The 17,330-nt window shown below is 43.2% G+C and overlaps 1 protein-coding gene across 4 annotated transcripts in view; it reads right to left on the bottom strand.

Annotated features, from left to right (window-relative positions):
- Positions 1-3,421: 3,421 nt before the first annotated feature.
- Positions 3,422-17,330, bottom strand: part of TMEM120B (transmembrane protein 120B) — a 49,105-nt gene continuing 35,196 nt past the window's right edge. The window contains exons 7-13 of one of the 4 annotated variants that reach the window (XM_075898635.2): positions 14,065-14,130; positions 12,960-13,021; positions 12,127-12,219; positions 10,641-10,705; positions 7,212-7,280; positions 5,339-5,395; positions 4,176-4,246 (exon numbers count right to left, since the gene is read on the bottom strand). In XM_075898635.2, coding sequence (XP_075754750.1) covers positions 5,384-5,395; positions 7,212-7,280; positions 10,641-10,705; positions 12,127-12,219; positions 12,960-13,021; positions 14,065-14,130 — 367 coding nt within the window. In that variant the 3' untranslated portion in view covers positions 4,176-4,246; positions 5,339-5,383. The other 3 variants (XM_089775124.1, XM_075898634.2, XM_089775123.1) reach the window with 3 other exon arrangements.

The raw sequence follows: 17,330 nt of genomic DNA, 5'->3' as shown, positions 1-17,330 counted from the left end.
CAGGGCCCTTACTGGCTGAGACTCACTGCTCCTTGACTATGGAACTTGGAGAGGAAGGAATGTGGGTTCACAAAGGCAGGAAGGGGTGCCTGTGCATTTGGCTCTCCTAGAAGTCCACCATGTTTGTCATCATCTCTGTCATGACTGCCAAGACTTTCCCCTGCATTTTCACTTCACATTCCCTGCACATGCTCCTGTCCTCAGGCTCCACTCTCACCTCCTGCAGCAGCTATTTTCCTCTACTCACTTAATCCCTCCCTGTCGAAGTGGGCAGATTGCACTTGGTCCTTGAATAAAGTCAGCCCTAATAGGTTTTCATTTTCACATCTGTGCTAGCCAAACAGCTGGAGGAGCTTGACCTAGGGGAGTGTGCAGCAGGCCCCCTGTAACAAAAAGTGAAGGGCAGACTTCACAAGAGATGAACTGTGGAAAATAAAACCTCATCTCTTAGCATAAAGGAAGGCTTGTCCAAAGTTTGTTTGTAAGTACCTACTATGCAGCAAGTACACCACAGATCTTGTGGGAGCAACTGGATTCTGGTGGCAGGCATAGTAAGGGGCAGGTCAGGACTCAAGCCTCCAGGTGGCACTGGGAAACGAAACCTACCAGGGCTGACATGTTCAAAGACCAAGTGCAATCTGCCCACTTGGACAAGGGATTAAGTGAGTAGAGGAAAACACTACTGCAGGGGCAGGGACTCACACAATGACTGTTGCTGGAAAAGTACAACTTTTCCTTCCTATGGGAGCCTACAGGCAGGGGATCTGAGGAGGTCTGGGTGTGGTGGCAAGGCAGAAGTGGGATTGGGGATAAGTGGAGAACTATACAGCCATGGTGTCACTTACAACAGCTACCCCTGTAACAATATGGCTTTTCTGTAGCCACATTGGAAGGCCTGTGCTAGGCCTGAACCAAAGCCATCTTCTGCAGCCAGACTGAAGAGTAACAGCCATTACTGTAAGGCCTGGAGACACATACTCACAGTTTCATCTAAATTGTATTACAAAGCATCACATTAAGGCTGTGAAGAGTGGACTTTGCCCTTGATAGCTCCCCCACTGTCACCAGATAAAGAAATAGATCTCAAGGTTGGGGATACTTAAGATTTCTTTACCCTTCTGTCTGGCAAGAAACTGCTTATCAATAGAGGATGTTGTGGAATCCTCATCCTATGATCATTGTCACTACACTTCCCTATTGTTTGTCTGTGTGATCTCTGTCAGGTTTGTAACTGTTTGTCTGCTGTATAATTAATTTTGCTAGGTGTAAAATCAGTTAAGGTGATGGGGTATGATTGGTTAGGTAATTTTATTAGTATTGGTTAGTACAATTATACTAAAATAATTAGCTACGGTATACCTAAGGGAGGTGGGGGTGGGAGAAGACCTGGAAAAGAAGAACTGACCTCAAGGACACAGCCTAAGACCAGAGAGACTGACCTTGCCTGGCCAACAGGGGAAGTCTGCCTGCCTTTATCAGGATTGGTGAGCATGACACTGTGGGCTTAGCATGTGTATTCTGCTTGTTTGGGAATTGTCAATAAATAGGGGATAAGGATATTACTGTGTGAATCTCTTTCAGTGGCTACAGATCCTGCCAACCTGTGTTGTTATACCCTGAGCCCTAGGAATTGGGTAAGGGTGGGTGTATAAATTAATAGGGTTGCACCTTGAGCCCTAGGCACTACGTAAAGGTGGGTGTCCCTACAGTGCGGAAGGGATAGAGAAATTTGTGCGGGTAACACCCCTACTCCATCCAGGTCATCACATGTGATATCAGTCTAATTTGGAGAAGACTGATAAGGAGTGGATGCTGTGTCAATGTGGCCAGAAGCCCAAACCTGATGCTGCACTTACTGACATCTAGGAGTGGAAAGGTGGCCTACCATGGGAGGATGGAATAAGACAGGCCTCTGAAGAAATCTTGTGAAAAGGATAAAAGAGTTACACTAGGAGAGCTTTGTGCAGGGAGGTTAAGGAGCTGGTCTGTGGAGCCTCTGCAGTGTGGGCAGAACGGCCACCACAGATCACTCCCAATTGTAGCATGGATTAAAAATGTGAACTCACTAGAAGTGTCCTCCCTGCCCTCAGAGCCCAGCAGAAACATCTTGGGAGGAAGGGATTGTCCCCAAAGTTCAAGTTTCTGGCTGTTAGTGAGATCTGATGTTGCACTTGCCTGCTGACCGGTCTCCTCGTCCTCCATGCTGCTGCCTGAGCCTGTCCGAGAAGTGTCTTGGGAGGAATCCACAGACTGGCTTGGGAAACTAGAATCCCACGCAGCTACTCAAAGAAGCCGCATGTTTGCAGCAATGACCCAGAACATCCATTTGCTTCCTTCATCTCCTGGTATGCTTGCCTGAGCTCCTTTATTTTCATGCAACACTGCTGGGCATCTCTGGTGTATCCTTTCTCCACCATGGCCTTTGCAATCCTAGCATAGATATCAGCATTTCTTTTGTTGGTTCATGGTTCTGCCTGAATGGATTCCTCTCCCCACACAGCAATGAGGTCCAGGATCTCCTGCACACTCCATGCTGGTGCTTGTTTTCAGTCTGGGCATTCATGGTCACCTGTGCTGCCTGCCTGCTCTCAGGTTTGCACGCCATGCTGGCCACATAGAAAATGAAATTCAAATTTTCCCAGGGCTGTTCCTGTTCACCTGGAGAGAAGCAGAGTTGAAAGTCCTAGCCAGAGTGGTCACAGTGGGACACTTCCTGCAGTCCCAGTACATTGGCTCTCTTAGCACTCCATCTGCACTACACTAAAGTCGACCATGCAAGGTCAAGTGTACAGTTACTCCTCCTGAAAAGCAGAAGCACCAAAATACACTTTAATGAACTATTTCAGAAGCTGCAATGCGTGTGTAAGCATATTAAATTTGTGACCGGGTACAATTTTAAAATAATCACACTAGGCCAAACACAGCCACCATTCATGTCTCATGCAACACAAGTGAGGTTATTGAGTTTGAACAGTGTGCAAGACAGCAGAATTCTGCCTATAGTGTTTATACACCATGTTAGGATATATGGGCATTAATGGAAGACAAATGAATTAGCTACATTGGATAAGCAAATTTAAAATCAGAATGACAAGAAGTAAAAGAATGGTAAGTGAAAGGAGAGTCAACATCTGGGCTCAGTTCTGCTTGCTGGAGGAAAATTTCAGTTTCACTTAAATCTAGCAGGCAGCTTGATAATTCGGGTAACCAAACTAGTACAGTATTATTAATTAGTAAGTATTAATCATGCCTATTGATCTGTTTCCATAAACATAGCATTGGAAACTAGAAATGAGAAAATTAAAGTAACTAAATGCACAAGTACCACAATTACAACTGTCAGTCAGAGCTATTTTCAGAAAGAAAACAGTTTTGGAAAACAATCTTAAAGACAGTATTTAAAAGAAGGTCTTCAAACTGCTTTGTGTTGTACTATTTATTTTGTGCGTTTTTCAGGGCTGACCAGATTATCTGATCTCTAGCTGAGTATTACCAGGCTTCCCGCAAACAAAGCCAATAACAAAACATAACCAGTTAAACCATTAACTTAAAAAAGTTTGTTCTTTAAATAGGTTTTTAAAAAGTGTGCATAGCAGCATGGTACAAATATGGGCAAGTTTCACAGTACACACAGGTTAGCATAGGCCACTGAAAATATAGTATTTTAATTAACAGTTTTAGAGATAGACATTAGGTCTTCATTACCAGTTGACCTAAAGAATTTTTAGAGTTTTACTAATGTAGTACCAGGAATTTCAGAAATAAAATAGTGATGGACCAAAAAAACCCAGCCCAACAACAAATAAAATACCACTTTCTCCCAAGACTAGTGTTTGTTCCGGCAGGTGCATGCCATATGACTGCTGTCTATACAAAGGAAAAACACCAACTGTGTTTTGTATTAAATATACTTAAATAATAGGGCTGCATGCTGAAGAGCAGTGCTTGCATAATACTGTACAGCAGTCTGTGCCAGGAGAGTTCACATTCTTAGCATAACATGAACAGGGATTTCTTCCAGGGTTTGTTTGCAATATAGCTGCTGTTTACCAGGTTCAGTTTGATAAATTATCTGCTACGAGTGAGAAGATGACAGATCCCTCATTTTAGTGTCCACCACAGTAATCCAGTTTTACAGTTTCTTCATTTCATCTTTGTTTTTCTGTAGCTTAGTGTGCACCACTTTTAAAGTAGTAAGAAAATTTCCAAGGAAGAGCAGCAGAAATGTGAGAGCCAGTACAAAAACCTGGGAGGGGGAAGAAAAACAAAATAGAAAAATGATGATTTATTTGATAGAAGTATTCCTTTTATGACAGCAGTTAGATTTGGAGGTTGTTTTTTTTTTTTTTTTTCAAATAAGGGGCTCCTAGCCATACGCAACACATACATGCACAAACATCCCATTAGGCCAGGGGTGGGCAATCATTTTTAAAAGGGGGCCACTTCATACATTTCTGAAGTGGCTGGCCATCCCAGAAGGGATTGGGCCTTGGGCGGAAGGGGCAGCACCAGGAGACTTCTCGTGCTCTCCTGCCCACAGACCCCAATTGGCCTGGGGGTAGGGAACTTTGTGAAGTCTTTGCCTCCACACCCACAGAATCATTAGCTGTTTTTAAAACAGCTGGCAGTTCCCTCTAGGCACAGCAGCAGGAGACAGATTTCATGCACTCTCCCTGCCCCCAGGCTAATCAGGGCTTGGGGGTGGGGGAGGGAGCATATGAAGTCCCTCACCCCCTGCCTCCAGCCTGTCAAAGGTTTGCAGCACCTACAGAGAATCTCTGGCTGTTTAAAGGCAGCCAGTGGATCCACTCTGGTGCCCTGCACACCTGCTGGTGGTGGGGAGACTTTGAGGTCTCCCCAGCCCCCCAGGTCTCTAATGGCCTAGAGGCTGAGGTCACAGGCTGAAACCACCAGCTTGGCAGATTGGATCCGGTCCACAGAGGCTGTCTTGCCCATCCCTGCACTAGGCAAACTCTTTACTTAAAACTTAAATGACAATATATGTGGGGGGGAAGGGAGAGGAAGAATCTAAGGCCAGGGGCTGGGTGTGGTCCCTCACAGCTGAAGGCTCCTCACAGGATTGGGGAGCCTGTCCTGGTGCTCCAGCCCCCTCGCCACTCTCCCCTGTGGGGTTAGACCACACAAAATGTACTGACTGGGCCCCCCTAGGTTCTGGTGTGTGAGGGGAATGTGGGGAGTGTCTTTATCCTTCTCAGTTGGGGGCCACATCAGTGAGGGTTTGGGATTAGTTTTCCCCCCCTCCTCTCACTGGTGTGTGGCTCCCCCCAACTTATTTTTCTGTGGTTCAGCAGCCCCCAACCCAAAAAAGGTTCCCTACCTTTGCTATATATGAAAGCTGTATGCAAAATGACAGGTCTTCTCTTCAGCATGGAGTCTATGAAAAAGGTTTATAGTCTTTCCACGCAATAGGACAAAAAGTCTGATTGATATATTGGCTGACTTCTATTGTCCTATTTTAGATCCAACAGTATTTGTCCTTCAGTAAGTACATTTAAAGAGGCAACCAAATCTCATGGGTCAGATTGTGCACTGATTGTGCAGGACTGTCCTCGTCTCTGCCACATCGCCATAGCAAATCTTAAAGAATCTGTCAGCAGTAGTAGAGGCGATGGACACATTCAGGGAGAAGATCCTAGCCAATATACAGAACAATAACAAGTGGCTTCAGGGTTAAAAGGTGTTCAATAACAGGTATATACTTCTATCATGATCATTTAAATGGGATTTTACTGCCTTTAACATCAGGCAGTTTATTACATTCATACAAAAATTATTTTACATTATTTTAGTGTATTGGAGATGTCATGGGCCAGTTTAACTACGCTGAATTAAGTGGGGTTGCTCATGCTTATGCCAGGGCTATATTTGGTCCCAAGTTTCGGCATGTAGGAACATTCATTTATATGAGAGGAACTACATGCATAACGAGGAGATATTAAGCTAACACTGGAGGGTGCATCCCTGCTTTTGTATGAAGAAGGAAAGCTGATTGCTCGATTGTATGATGAGAGCTAAGGCATAAAGTCTGCTGAATTAAAAACATACATACACATGAAATTTCCTGCCCTTTCGGGTGTGTAATGGAGTTTCATCTATCACTCCTTCAGATTTAATTTGGATTCAAAGGTCAGAATGTATCAAAAGGTCTAACCTCTCTGTGTATCACAGCCCAAAGAACTCCCCACATATAATTCCTTTTGAACAAGAGTATATCTCTTAGAAAAAATGCCCAATCTTGATTTAAAGATTGCTAATGGTAGAGAATCCACCATGATCTTGAAAATTTGTTCCAGCTGTTAATCACTGTTAAAAAAAAATCGTGCCTGAATTTGTTTAGTTTCAAACTTCGAGCCACTGGCTCACATTAGACCTTTCACTGCTAGTCTGAAGAGCCCATTATCAAATATTTGTTCCCTATGCAAGTACTTTTAGACTCTAATCAAGTCATGTCCCCTTCATTAAACTACAGATTGAGCTCCTTCAGTCTATCACCAGAAGGCAAGTTTTCTAACCCTTTAATTGTTCTTTTGGTTCTTCTCTGAACCTGCTTCAATTTATCAACGGCCTTCTTGAACTATGGGCACCAGAACTAGGCACAGTGCTCCTGCAGCGGATACACCCGGGTCAAATGCAGAGGTAGGAAAAAAACCTACTCTACACCTACTCAAGATTCCACTACTTATTCTCTCAGGACTGCATTAGCTTTTTTCGGCCACAGAGTCACATTGGAAGCTCATGTTCAAAGGACTGACCACCACTATCCTCATGTTTTTCCAGAGTCACTGCTTCCCAGGATAAAGTGTCCCTGTACTTAAGCATGGCCTACTTGCTTTGTTCCTGGATGTATACATTTCTACTTAGCTATAGCACAATGCATATTGTTTGCCTGAGTCCAGCTTACTAAGCAATTCACATTCTATATCAAGATCAATACAAAAACAATTGAATTCTAGATGTGTACGTGTTGTTGACAATGAGGAATGCTAAGCAGAAAAGTGTTAAGAGCCTTAAAGATATGCTAACAAAGTGTACACGGTCATATTATTTATACCTACCAACTGTTTGGTATTATATTCAACAGATACAACTCACTTTATTCTGACAAATTCTAGGCCCGTTTTCAGACTAAGGCATTTGGATCAATATCTGAACTTTATTTGCAAGAAAACAAGAATTCTGATGTTACTTACCTGCCATTCTTTACATTCCTTATGCCTAGACAGTCCAAAAAGTGTGATTGCATTATAGAGCTGCCAAAACTAAGAGTAGAGAGAAATAAATATAATAAAAACAGTGTTTGAAATTTAACAGCGTTTAAACCAATTTGGGATGCACTGTGTCCTTGGGCAAGAGAAAAAAAAAAATCAATTAAATTTTGGAAGCCACTACTATGTATGAGGTGCAGGTAAAACTTCTGTTACTGAGCATAAAGGAGTATAACATTGCATAGACATTTATATTTAAGTCTGGATCTTCAACAAATCAGCACATTAATGTGACTCAGGCTTTTTATGCACATATGCATTCTATTATATGATGTTCGTTTACTGGTGCATTCCTTGTAGGTGACAGGGCTGATCAAAAATAAAATCAGTAAGATTTAATTTTTCAGCAAAATTAAAATATTTTTAAGTGTTTGATTTTGTTGTAGAAATTAGTCTTAAGTAAATCACAGTGGCAGAGCAACACCGAACACCCCTTTTAAAACAAATCAGGAATAATTAGTTCTTCTTAGGAAGATTTTCCAGTTATAGCTGTGTGTGCAAGAGGGAAGGAATACTTGTACATTAATCTCTTTTTTAAAATTAATTTAAAATATTATATTGCACCCAGTAACACCAGGTCATTGTGTATGTGTTCATGTCACATACAATGAACTTTGCAGTACAAAGGAAGATATGATCCTGTCCCAGAGAGTCTAAGAGCCTGAGTCTGAATTCTTTAGGGGACTTCAGAGGTTGCTCAAGTAAAGGATGAAGGATTGCTGCTTTAATTGGACACAGACAGTACAAGACAAATCTGTAATATAGTGGATAACTACATGAAGGTCCAGTCACAAACGGAAGTGTAGTTCGTATCTACTATTTTCAATTACACACTTATGTCAGTGAATTACTGTTGAAATGCTCCATGGAAAAATCTCTTTAGAAGGTGAAATTTCAGCAAAGCAGTGTGGTCACATGGTGTACAAAAACTGGAAGGAACAAAGCATGAAGAGCAGCATAGAAGAGGATATAGCTCTGAGCAGGAGGTTACAAAAAAACACATTTAGGAGGAACACAAGCAGTTGTAGAGAGAGGAGGAAAGAACATGGGCAGAAATCTACGTGTGGTGTCAAACAGGGCTTTGAAAATGAGGTGCATGAACTATTATATTGTTATGTATGTTATACAGGTTTTTAAAGTTTGCTAGTAGCTGGCATAGATCAAATATCCTCTTGTCTCTATGACCCACAGGCATTATGGGTACATCTACACCACAGAGGAAGATCAAAGCTACCACTGTCGATTCTTCCAGGGTTCAAATTAGCAGTACTAGTAAAGATAGTCTAATTCGAACTGAGAGGGGCACTCTGGTCGATGCCAGTAGCCCTGCTTCCACGAGGATTAAGGGAAGTCAAAGGAAGAGTGTTCTCCTTCAACTTCCTGCAGTACAGACAGTGCCAAAAGCCAAGTTAAAGTACTTTGACTTCAGCTACACAATGAATGTAGCTGAAGTTGCATATCTTAATCCGACTTTGTTCTGTAGTGTAGACGTACTCTAAATACTCCTAACCACCAACTTAACATGAAGCCGGGGTGGGGAAGATGGAAATTTATACTCAGAAAGTCATAAAGTGGATTAAGGGAGACTGGAAGAATGAGTAAATTTGAGAGCTAAAAGTGCTTGATAAAAATAAATCTTAGAGAGTAGCTCTGTTAGTCTACAACTGTGTGTGTGTGTGTGTGTGTGTGTGTGTGTGTGTGTGTGTGTGTGTGTGTGTGTGTGTGTGTGTGTGTGAGATATACATAATACGAGCTTCTGTGGGCAAAACCCACCTTACACTTTAGGTGCGTGCAGGTCTTGTGCACAGGTGAGAGAGTTTTCCTTAGTAGTACACATGGGGCAAACCCTGTATTTGCCCTGGTATAAGCTATATTTAATCTCACAATATAAAGGGCACAACTGTTTCACCTTCCACCTCACTAGGCTTCCAGTGAAAGTCATGCATTATTAAGGGAAGAAGGGTGGGTTGTAAAATGGATGTAGGTAACACATCTGGAAGAAGAGTTAAAAAAGAAAAACAATACCTAATTTTCTTGTAAGTGCATGTGTCCATTACACTGTATGTACTTCCCAGTTATCAATGGAGGTGAAGCTGGAAATCCCGTCAGTAAAGGGATTGGAAGATCGCTTTTCCCCACACTGATATCTTCCCTGGATGCCACCATAATTACATAGCATCTAGTGCATGCATTGATGCTCATAACAGAAACACCACAAACGTCACGGGATCCAAGTATGCTCTGGTTGAATGCCCTTCTAGCTTTTGGGCAAGATACTTTAGGCAGGATCCTTTTAGGCTATGTCTACACTTCAAGGTTTTTGTGCAAAAACAGCCATTTTTGCGCAAAAACCTGTGGAGCTTCCACACCTCAAGTGCAAGAAAATCTACAGTCAATCAGCAGAACAGAGGACTTTTTACAGTGTAGATATGCCTCCTCCTCCTACGAGGAATAACTTGTTTTTGCGCTACAGCTCTTGTGCAAAAAGGCACATGTGGACGCTCCGCAGGGGTTTCTTGTGCAAAAAGAGCTTATCCGAAAAAGCACAGGTACACTGATGGTCATTCTGTGAATGGCAAATCAGAGCTTTCTTGCGCAACAGATCATTGCAAAAGTGATGTGCTTTGAGGTGTGGATGCGTTTTTGTGCAAGAAGTTTTTGCACAAGAACTCTTCCACAAAAGACTTTTTGCGTCAAAACCCTGCAGAGCAGTTGTAACCTTAGAGTCTTGAGCTGTAAACAGGATGGTCACTTATTCATTCTGTACAGGATAGTGCCAGAAGAGGATCTTTATCTCATCACTGATGGTAGTAGATCCATAGTTGCTGCTTGTGAGGAGGCAACTATCCATTTCGGGGGCATTCTGCCATCACCACTGTTTGCAGGCACTATTAAAGGGAAAGAGGAGTTGGCACATCCTCAGGATCTACTTAACCTGAAAGCGAAAAAACCTGCCAGGGCAATTAGCAGAACACGGAACCTGTGAAAGTGCCATTCAAGTGGTAATGGAGCCACTTAATGGGCGTTTGCCAACCCCAGGTACATCCCCTCAGTTTCTGAATTTTCTGTGTTAGTCTACAGGATCTTAGGTTACAATTGGCACCAGCTCCTCTGCCCCTTTAATTATGCAGAGAAGCTTTAAAACTATTTCATTGGTGTGCTGCTGAAGATTATTAAATCACATCTCTAAAAAATTGTCAATTTGCACCTCTGGAACACAGTCACCATATGCAGACTGTGATCCAAATGACAACTTGCTACAATTACAGGACTAACTCCTCTAACAGTCCCTGCTTTTTGTGGGCAAACTAAACAAATCAGTGAAATGTATAGAAGCTAGGTTCTCCAACTTACATGCCCAAAGAACAGGAAGGGAAGAAGGAAGGTCAGCCCTCGCCACATCCAAGACTGAAATCCTTCTGCAAGTCCAGAACATGAGGAAACAAGTAAATTAGCACCTACAGACCAACTTAGTCCCACCACTCTCCTGCACCATCACCATCTGTTATTAATTTCTAGGTCTTCAAATATGATGTCCAAGACAAGAAGCTCTGCATTTTGGGTAAAACACTCTGGATGCCTCTCTCTCCCCAACTATCTTACGGCCTCTCTCCCCCCCATATATAACTTTTCCTGCGGGATGACCACATAACCACTCCATTGAAAGGAAGAGGAGGGGGGAAGTGACTCCATCTCCATGGGTCCCATGGACCAGTGTCCACCTGCCTTTGGGCTCCACCCGCAACCTGCCTGGCCCACCCACCTGGCCATACAGAGCAAAGCTGCGCAGCTCGGCCCCTGCCACAGCGCTTGGGGGCTGCACTGCAGGTCTCCCCGAGCAAGAGGCTCCACTGTTTGCTGGTGACCTGGGCCAGGCCCCTTGCTCAGGCGTGCCCCCTGGAGCAGCATCCACCTGCCTCTGGGCCCCACTATCGGCAGCTGCTGTGCGGCTTGGCTCTGTGTGGCCCAGCCAAAGAGCATGAGGGCCAAGTTCTCCCGGGCCCACTGTGAGCTGGGCAGCTCTTGCACCCCAGCTGCTTCCCCAGCTCTCCAGAGTGGCCGCTCTGCACTCTGGGCAACCTGGGCTCCCCATGGAGCAAAGCTGCCCCAACAGACCCATGCGGAAAGGCTGGGCCGGAGCGGTGCTGCCTGGCCCTTCAGAGCTCCGGTGGGAGGGGGGGGGGGGAGAGAGGTGTGCAGCTCAACGAATTCGTGGGAGGGGGCAGGGTGCATGTGGGGATGGGTAGTGCAGTGAAGGGGGATGGTGGGGTGAGGGGGATATAGGAATGGAGGCAGGGGTGGGCAGTGTGGGGGTGAGTAGCGGTTAGGGAAGGATGGGGGTGTAGGAATGGAGGAAGGAGGTGGGGGTCGGGATAGGCAGGCCTGCCCTTAGGACAAACAGAGCAAGGCGGTTGCTTTGGGCCCTGCACTGCCCAGTGCCTGCCCACGCGCTGGCTGCCCTGGCTGGGAGATACAGGATGAACCTCCCTGGTGCAGCACCCTCAGGACCTGACCAGTTCTGAACAAAGGATTTTGCCGGACCAGGAGAGGTCCTCTGCCACTGGCTTCCCAGCTTGCTTCTCCTCCCTGCTGCCAGCCTGGACAGGGATCCCCAGCCGCCCCAGGCCCACTGCTGCTGACCCTGCCAGGGATCCCCAGCCACAATCCCTGGGACTCTTTGGTCCGTGGATGTGGCCAAACCAGAGTGTCCCAAATCTGGAAGGCTGAAACTATATTTGATGGAAGGGTTTTTGAGAAATCACATTTCAAGTCATTTAGCTGCTGAATGCAACTGAAATGGTTTTTGTAAAACTAGATTAGGGTTTACAAAAACACGTACCTACTGTAAGATCCAAGTGGTTTCTTTTCCCTAATGCACGGAGTCTGTAAAGGCAGCCACTTTGATAATAATATTGTAGGAACTGTACACAGCCTGGAATACAAGGGAATTATTCATTTTAGCTGGGACTGAGGAGGAGAAAACAAAATCATGTTGCACTGTCTACTCTAGCACAAACATTAAGAAGAGTTAATTAATTGCTAACAGCTAACTCAGGCCAGCTTCAAACTAAAAAGTCATGTTGACCCAGCCACTTGACTCAAAAGAGGAGAAAAATCCATACTCCTGTCCAATGTAGCTAAGCTGATACAACCCCTTGATTTACACAGTGCTAGGTCAATAGAAGAATTCTTCCAACCACCTAGCTCCCAACTCTTGCTGGCACATCTAGCATCTACAGTAAAGAGCTAAAATAGTGTCCCTAAAGCAGAGGTGGGATATAAGTGGCTTCTGGATGGGACATGGTGAACCACGGGGTGTGGGGGAGAAGAGGGGCACCAGATACAGTACTTTGTTTACCCGCTCATCTTCAGTTACTGCCACCTACATCTCCCATTGGACAGGAATGGTGAACAGTGGCTACTAGGAGCTGCAAGTGGCCATACATGTGTACATGCAGGTAAACAAAGCATCTGGAGCCTCGCCAGCACAAACTCTGGCAAACACATCTGGCCCACAGGCCACTTATTGTCTACCCCTGCCCTAAAAATGTTTCAACTGCAGACAAGCCTGTAGGTTATATGAATGATTTTCTAGGAACTTCAGTATTCACGAAGCAGAAGCATAGAGGATTCATATTTTATACAAGAATTAGCAAGGTAAGACATACTTACTCTGAAAAATTGAAAACGCTAAAAATTGATTGCGAAACATTTGATACATGAGTCCATCTGGCCTGATACAGAGGGGTGCAAAAAAGAAGAGATTCACACTTTTAGTTTAACATTAAAATAGCATTTTCCTTATTTCAGTCAAGTTTGATCCCATCAGTGAACAATATAAGCAATTGTTTTTGTTATCCAGTGGGACAATCTACCAAGCTGCAGATCTCAGATTGTTGCAAAGCATATTAGAAAGCTTATGATGTCAGTAAATCTCTAAACATCACAACACTAGGTTGTTGTCAACTTATTTCATGGGGTTTCCCTGGGTTCTTTTCTCTAACACAGATTGTAGCCTTTTCTTGTTCATTAAATGGCAATCTTCTATAGCAAACGATGAAATCATTCAACAATATTTGCAAAAAACAAAAGACAAAACAAAACAAGTGTGCGCTCTTTTGGTAGGAAGTAATTTTTCAATTGTTTCAATAATAACTACTTCTGTTCCTGTGGTTTTAATAAAGAAGTTAAATGATGACCAAAGTAGGATTTTTATATCCAGCATATATAAGAAAATATTTTAAAAAGTGAGACAATTTAGATCAAGGTTTTGTTCATTACATAAAACAATGGTTAAATGTTTTGCGCAAATCATCTGAGGGATAAAAATTAAACCAAAAACACACAAAAAAAAAATCACAAGTTTGGATGTTATTTTCCTTTTGCTGAACCCAGATTTTAAACAGGTAAAATACCCCAAACATTTATTGAATCGAGTTCACATAATTTATTGTCTCCATAGAGAGACCTATCTGTTCTTTACGTAGAGAGGGAGGGTATTTATATTAGAGCAGCAAATCAGGGAGATTCAGATATTTTGCTGTCCCCATTACCGAAACAGAGGTGTTTTAATGGAGCTGTAACTGTGAACTCTCCAGGATTGTAGTGCTATATTTATCTTTCCAAATGTCACTCCAGAGAAAACATGTAAGATATAAAGCTGCAGCAAGTGCCTGTGCAGACACATTTATACCAGCTCACTCTAGAGGTCTCACAAGGGTTTAAAAACAGTTAATGAGAAAATTCCTCAGCAGAGTAAAGAGAGAACTTAACTTACCATGTTAACATTACTCCAGATAGAAATGTAGAGACATAATGATGTGATACCCACCAGCCCTTAATCCTTAAAGGAAAAAAAACAAAAACAAAAACAGGTAGTTAAGAAGGAGAGTGGGGAGGAAGGTCACAAACATGCAATCGAAATTTAAATCCAGTCTTTCAATTCTGAAATGGAAAGTGATTAGCATAAACTGGAGAAAGTTGTCAGTCTGAGCAGAATGTGCTAGCCTAGTTTGGTCAGGTTAATACCAGTCATTTTTGGACTAGGACTAAAAGAAAAAAATCAGAATAAAATAAGTGGTGTTTAAAAACCCCCAGAAAAACAGGATCCTACAGTGCTGGTCAAAATCTATCACTACAAGATTAAATACATCATCTATTCAATGCTACTGAGGGGCAAAAGTAGCCACTGTGTTATTTCTATAGTTCACAATTGCAGCACACACTGAAAGAAATACCACAAAAGCCCACAGTTCCCATCTATTCTCAGTCACAAAAAGAACATCAGTGAGTAGCAGACTTAATCCTCCACAACCAGATCCCATCAGGAATATGGTTCTCATGGCTCTGAATTCTGGGTTCAGACCACTGGCCTCTCCATTTTCTTCAGCATACTTAACAGGCATATTTTGTCAATGATGCACTGAGAGCTCATTAAACCCCGCCACTAGTCAAATTTTAATTATGTAACAATAGCAGAGAGAAAGTCATCTGAAGTCCAAGTAAGCTCCAGGACCTGAGCCCAACTTCTACCAGCCTAGAGGAGGAACGACCCCTTTTGTGTACCACTCACTTCACCAGCAACATCCAGGAAATCCTGGGCCTTCAAGCTACTATCCTTTAGAACAGGGGTCTCCAAACTTTTCAGCCCGAGGGCCGCATTAACTATCAAACAGCAGTTCGGGGGCCGACTATACACTTGAGGTCCAAATAAAAAACAATCAAAACATGGATGTTGTTTTTAATTATTTATTTAATATTATTTTATTCAGTTATTATTTACTAACACATTCATACACTACACATGAACACCTGTATTAGTGTGAATGGTGAAATTGTTTCCTGGATGCCAAAATAGCAGACATTTCTGGCTTTAGATTTGTTGTCCCTAACATCAACAGTGACCTGAGATTATCATCGGACAAGTTTGTTCTCAAATTGTTCTTCACGTATTTCATTCTTGAAAATGTTTGTTCACACAGGTATGTTGTTCCAAAGATTGAAAGGTACCTTGATGCAAAAGTTTTGACATTAGGAAAGTCTTCCTTGGGCAAAAACTGGTAAAAACCCACTAGTCCTATTTTGAACTTGTCCCTAAGGAGGTCATTTGCTTGCAACTCAATGACTTCCAGCTGCAGTTCATCTGGGCAACTGGCCACATCTGCTTCAAATGGGTTTTGAAACAATCTCACTTCTTCTGCCTTTGAATCCAAAAAGGTCTCCGCGGGCCGGATGAGAGGGCCTCGCGGGCCGCATCCGGCCCCCGGGCCGTAGTTTGGAGACCCCTGCTTTAGAAGATGTGACAGAAGTAACCGAGCAGCAGGAAATGGAGTAATGTTCCGCTGAACACAAACACAGGAAGAGCCTACACATGCCTTATTTTTCTAACCATTACTATACAATCTGCATCAGGGAATGCATGAGGTGGGGGAGTGATGCATAGCTCAGTACACCATGAGTAAGTATCCCAGTGTACAACTCACCAACATCCACTGTATTGTCTTTTGAGAAGTTTTGGTAATGCATGGCAGGGCAGAAATGAGATGCAAAGGGGACTAGGAGGAAGAGGTCAACTTCCAAGCATCTGACTTTCTCCACCCCTTAACATCATCACTATCATATTATTTATGCTTCTTTTGGAAATCCTACGAACACCCACAGGACAGGACATTGTCTGCCATGTGTTCCATGCCTGCACAGTTCTGCACTACCATAAACAAGCAATACAAGCACAAGATACACAATCCTCTACATATCTTCAAAGCGGCAAGAAGAGCTGCAGAAAACACAATTTCCTGTATGTCAGATTGCTGTAGGACCAGTGTTCCCTGTAAGCGAGGCACTTGTCCAGCTACTCAGGAGAGATTCAAATGTCACCCAGTTGATTAGCAGAGCACCCACAGATAGATTTGTTGTTCACATTCACACGTCTCGATGCACATAAAATTTATTTCGCACATGGATAAAAAAACCTTCACATGGATAGAAAAGATTAGAGGGAACACTGTAGGACACAGCAAGAATTAATTCAAGATTTATGGAACATCTGCAAATGACAGACCACCACTTCTGAGCCTGACAAATGAGCCCTGCCCAATAGAATTGCATCATAATGAAGAATTGGGATGATGTGCAAAATGAGAACTGCACTGATAATGGAGAACTAAGTGGCAACTGCATTGTGGTAATTTGCAATGCTGGATTGTTGACATAAGAAATCTTATGAGAGTTGGAAAATCTGGACAAAATGGATTTTCAGCAATGAGGTTCCCAAACTGTAGTGGCACAATTACAAGAAGGGCTGTTAACTCCTTCCATGGGCAGCTGTGCTGGGTGGGAACAGTCCTGGCCATAGTGTGGCTATGTAGAAGAACCAATGTTAAAAGAGTTAACTGTTTAAGCACTATCTTTTAACCATTTTAATCTTCCCTAATCATGAGTAATTGGGTGTTTTAAGTGTTGTCAGCCATTTTTCCCTGGAATTGGTAAAGAAAAATTATTTTCTAAATCATAGTTTTATTGAGTAACAAGAACACTTCAGAAAAAAAATCTGTGAAAGTAAAAAGCAAATACATTAACACCTAAATAAGTTTGTGGAACAGAGCATGAAAAGGATGGCACATTCATGTCCACAGTAGCTAGACATACAGCAACCGTAGCTGAAGTTGCAGTTGTCTGAGATGCTGCCCAGCGTGGAGAGGTAGGGATGTATCCCTGATGTCACGTGGAATGCTGAGTGGGAATATAGAAAATTGCTGCCATGGACTGCCAAGGGAGATGAGTTCAGGTTGTGAACCGAAGTGTCTGCAGCATCTATGTCTGCAGTTGGAGAAGCTCCATTATGTCCTAGTGCACCAATTTCTCCAGTTCCTGGACCTGTCTCCTGTTCTCTCCTTTCCTCTCCCTAGAGTCTGCAATATTCATCTTCCAGGGCCTCTGCTCATGGTCTGTGCAGCTCTGGCTTCCCAGATCTCACCGAACATGTCATCCCAAGTTTCTCTTCTTTCTCCTCCTGGTCTACGAGACCCTCAAGCAGCTGCAGAT

This window comes from Pelodiscus sinensis, chromosome Z (assembly GCF_052426305.1).
Source record: "Pelodiscus sinensis isolate ZL-2025 chromosome Z, ASM5242630v1, whole genome shotgun sequence".
NCBI classification, from domain to species: Eukaryota; Metazoa; Chordata; order Testudines; family Trionychidae; genus Pelodiscus; species Pelodiscus sinensis.
This window is presented reverse-complemented; position numbering and strand designations above follow the sequence as displayed.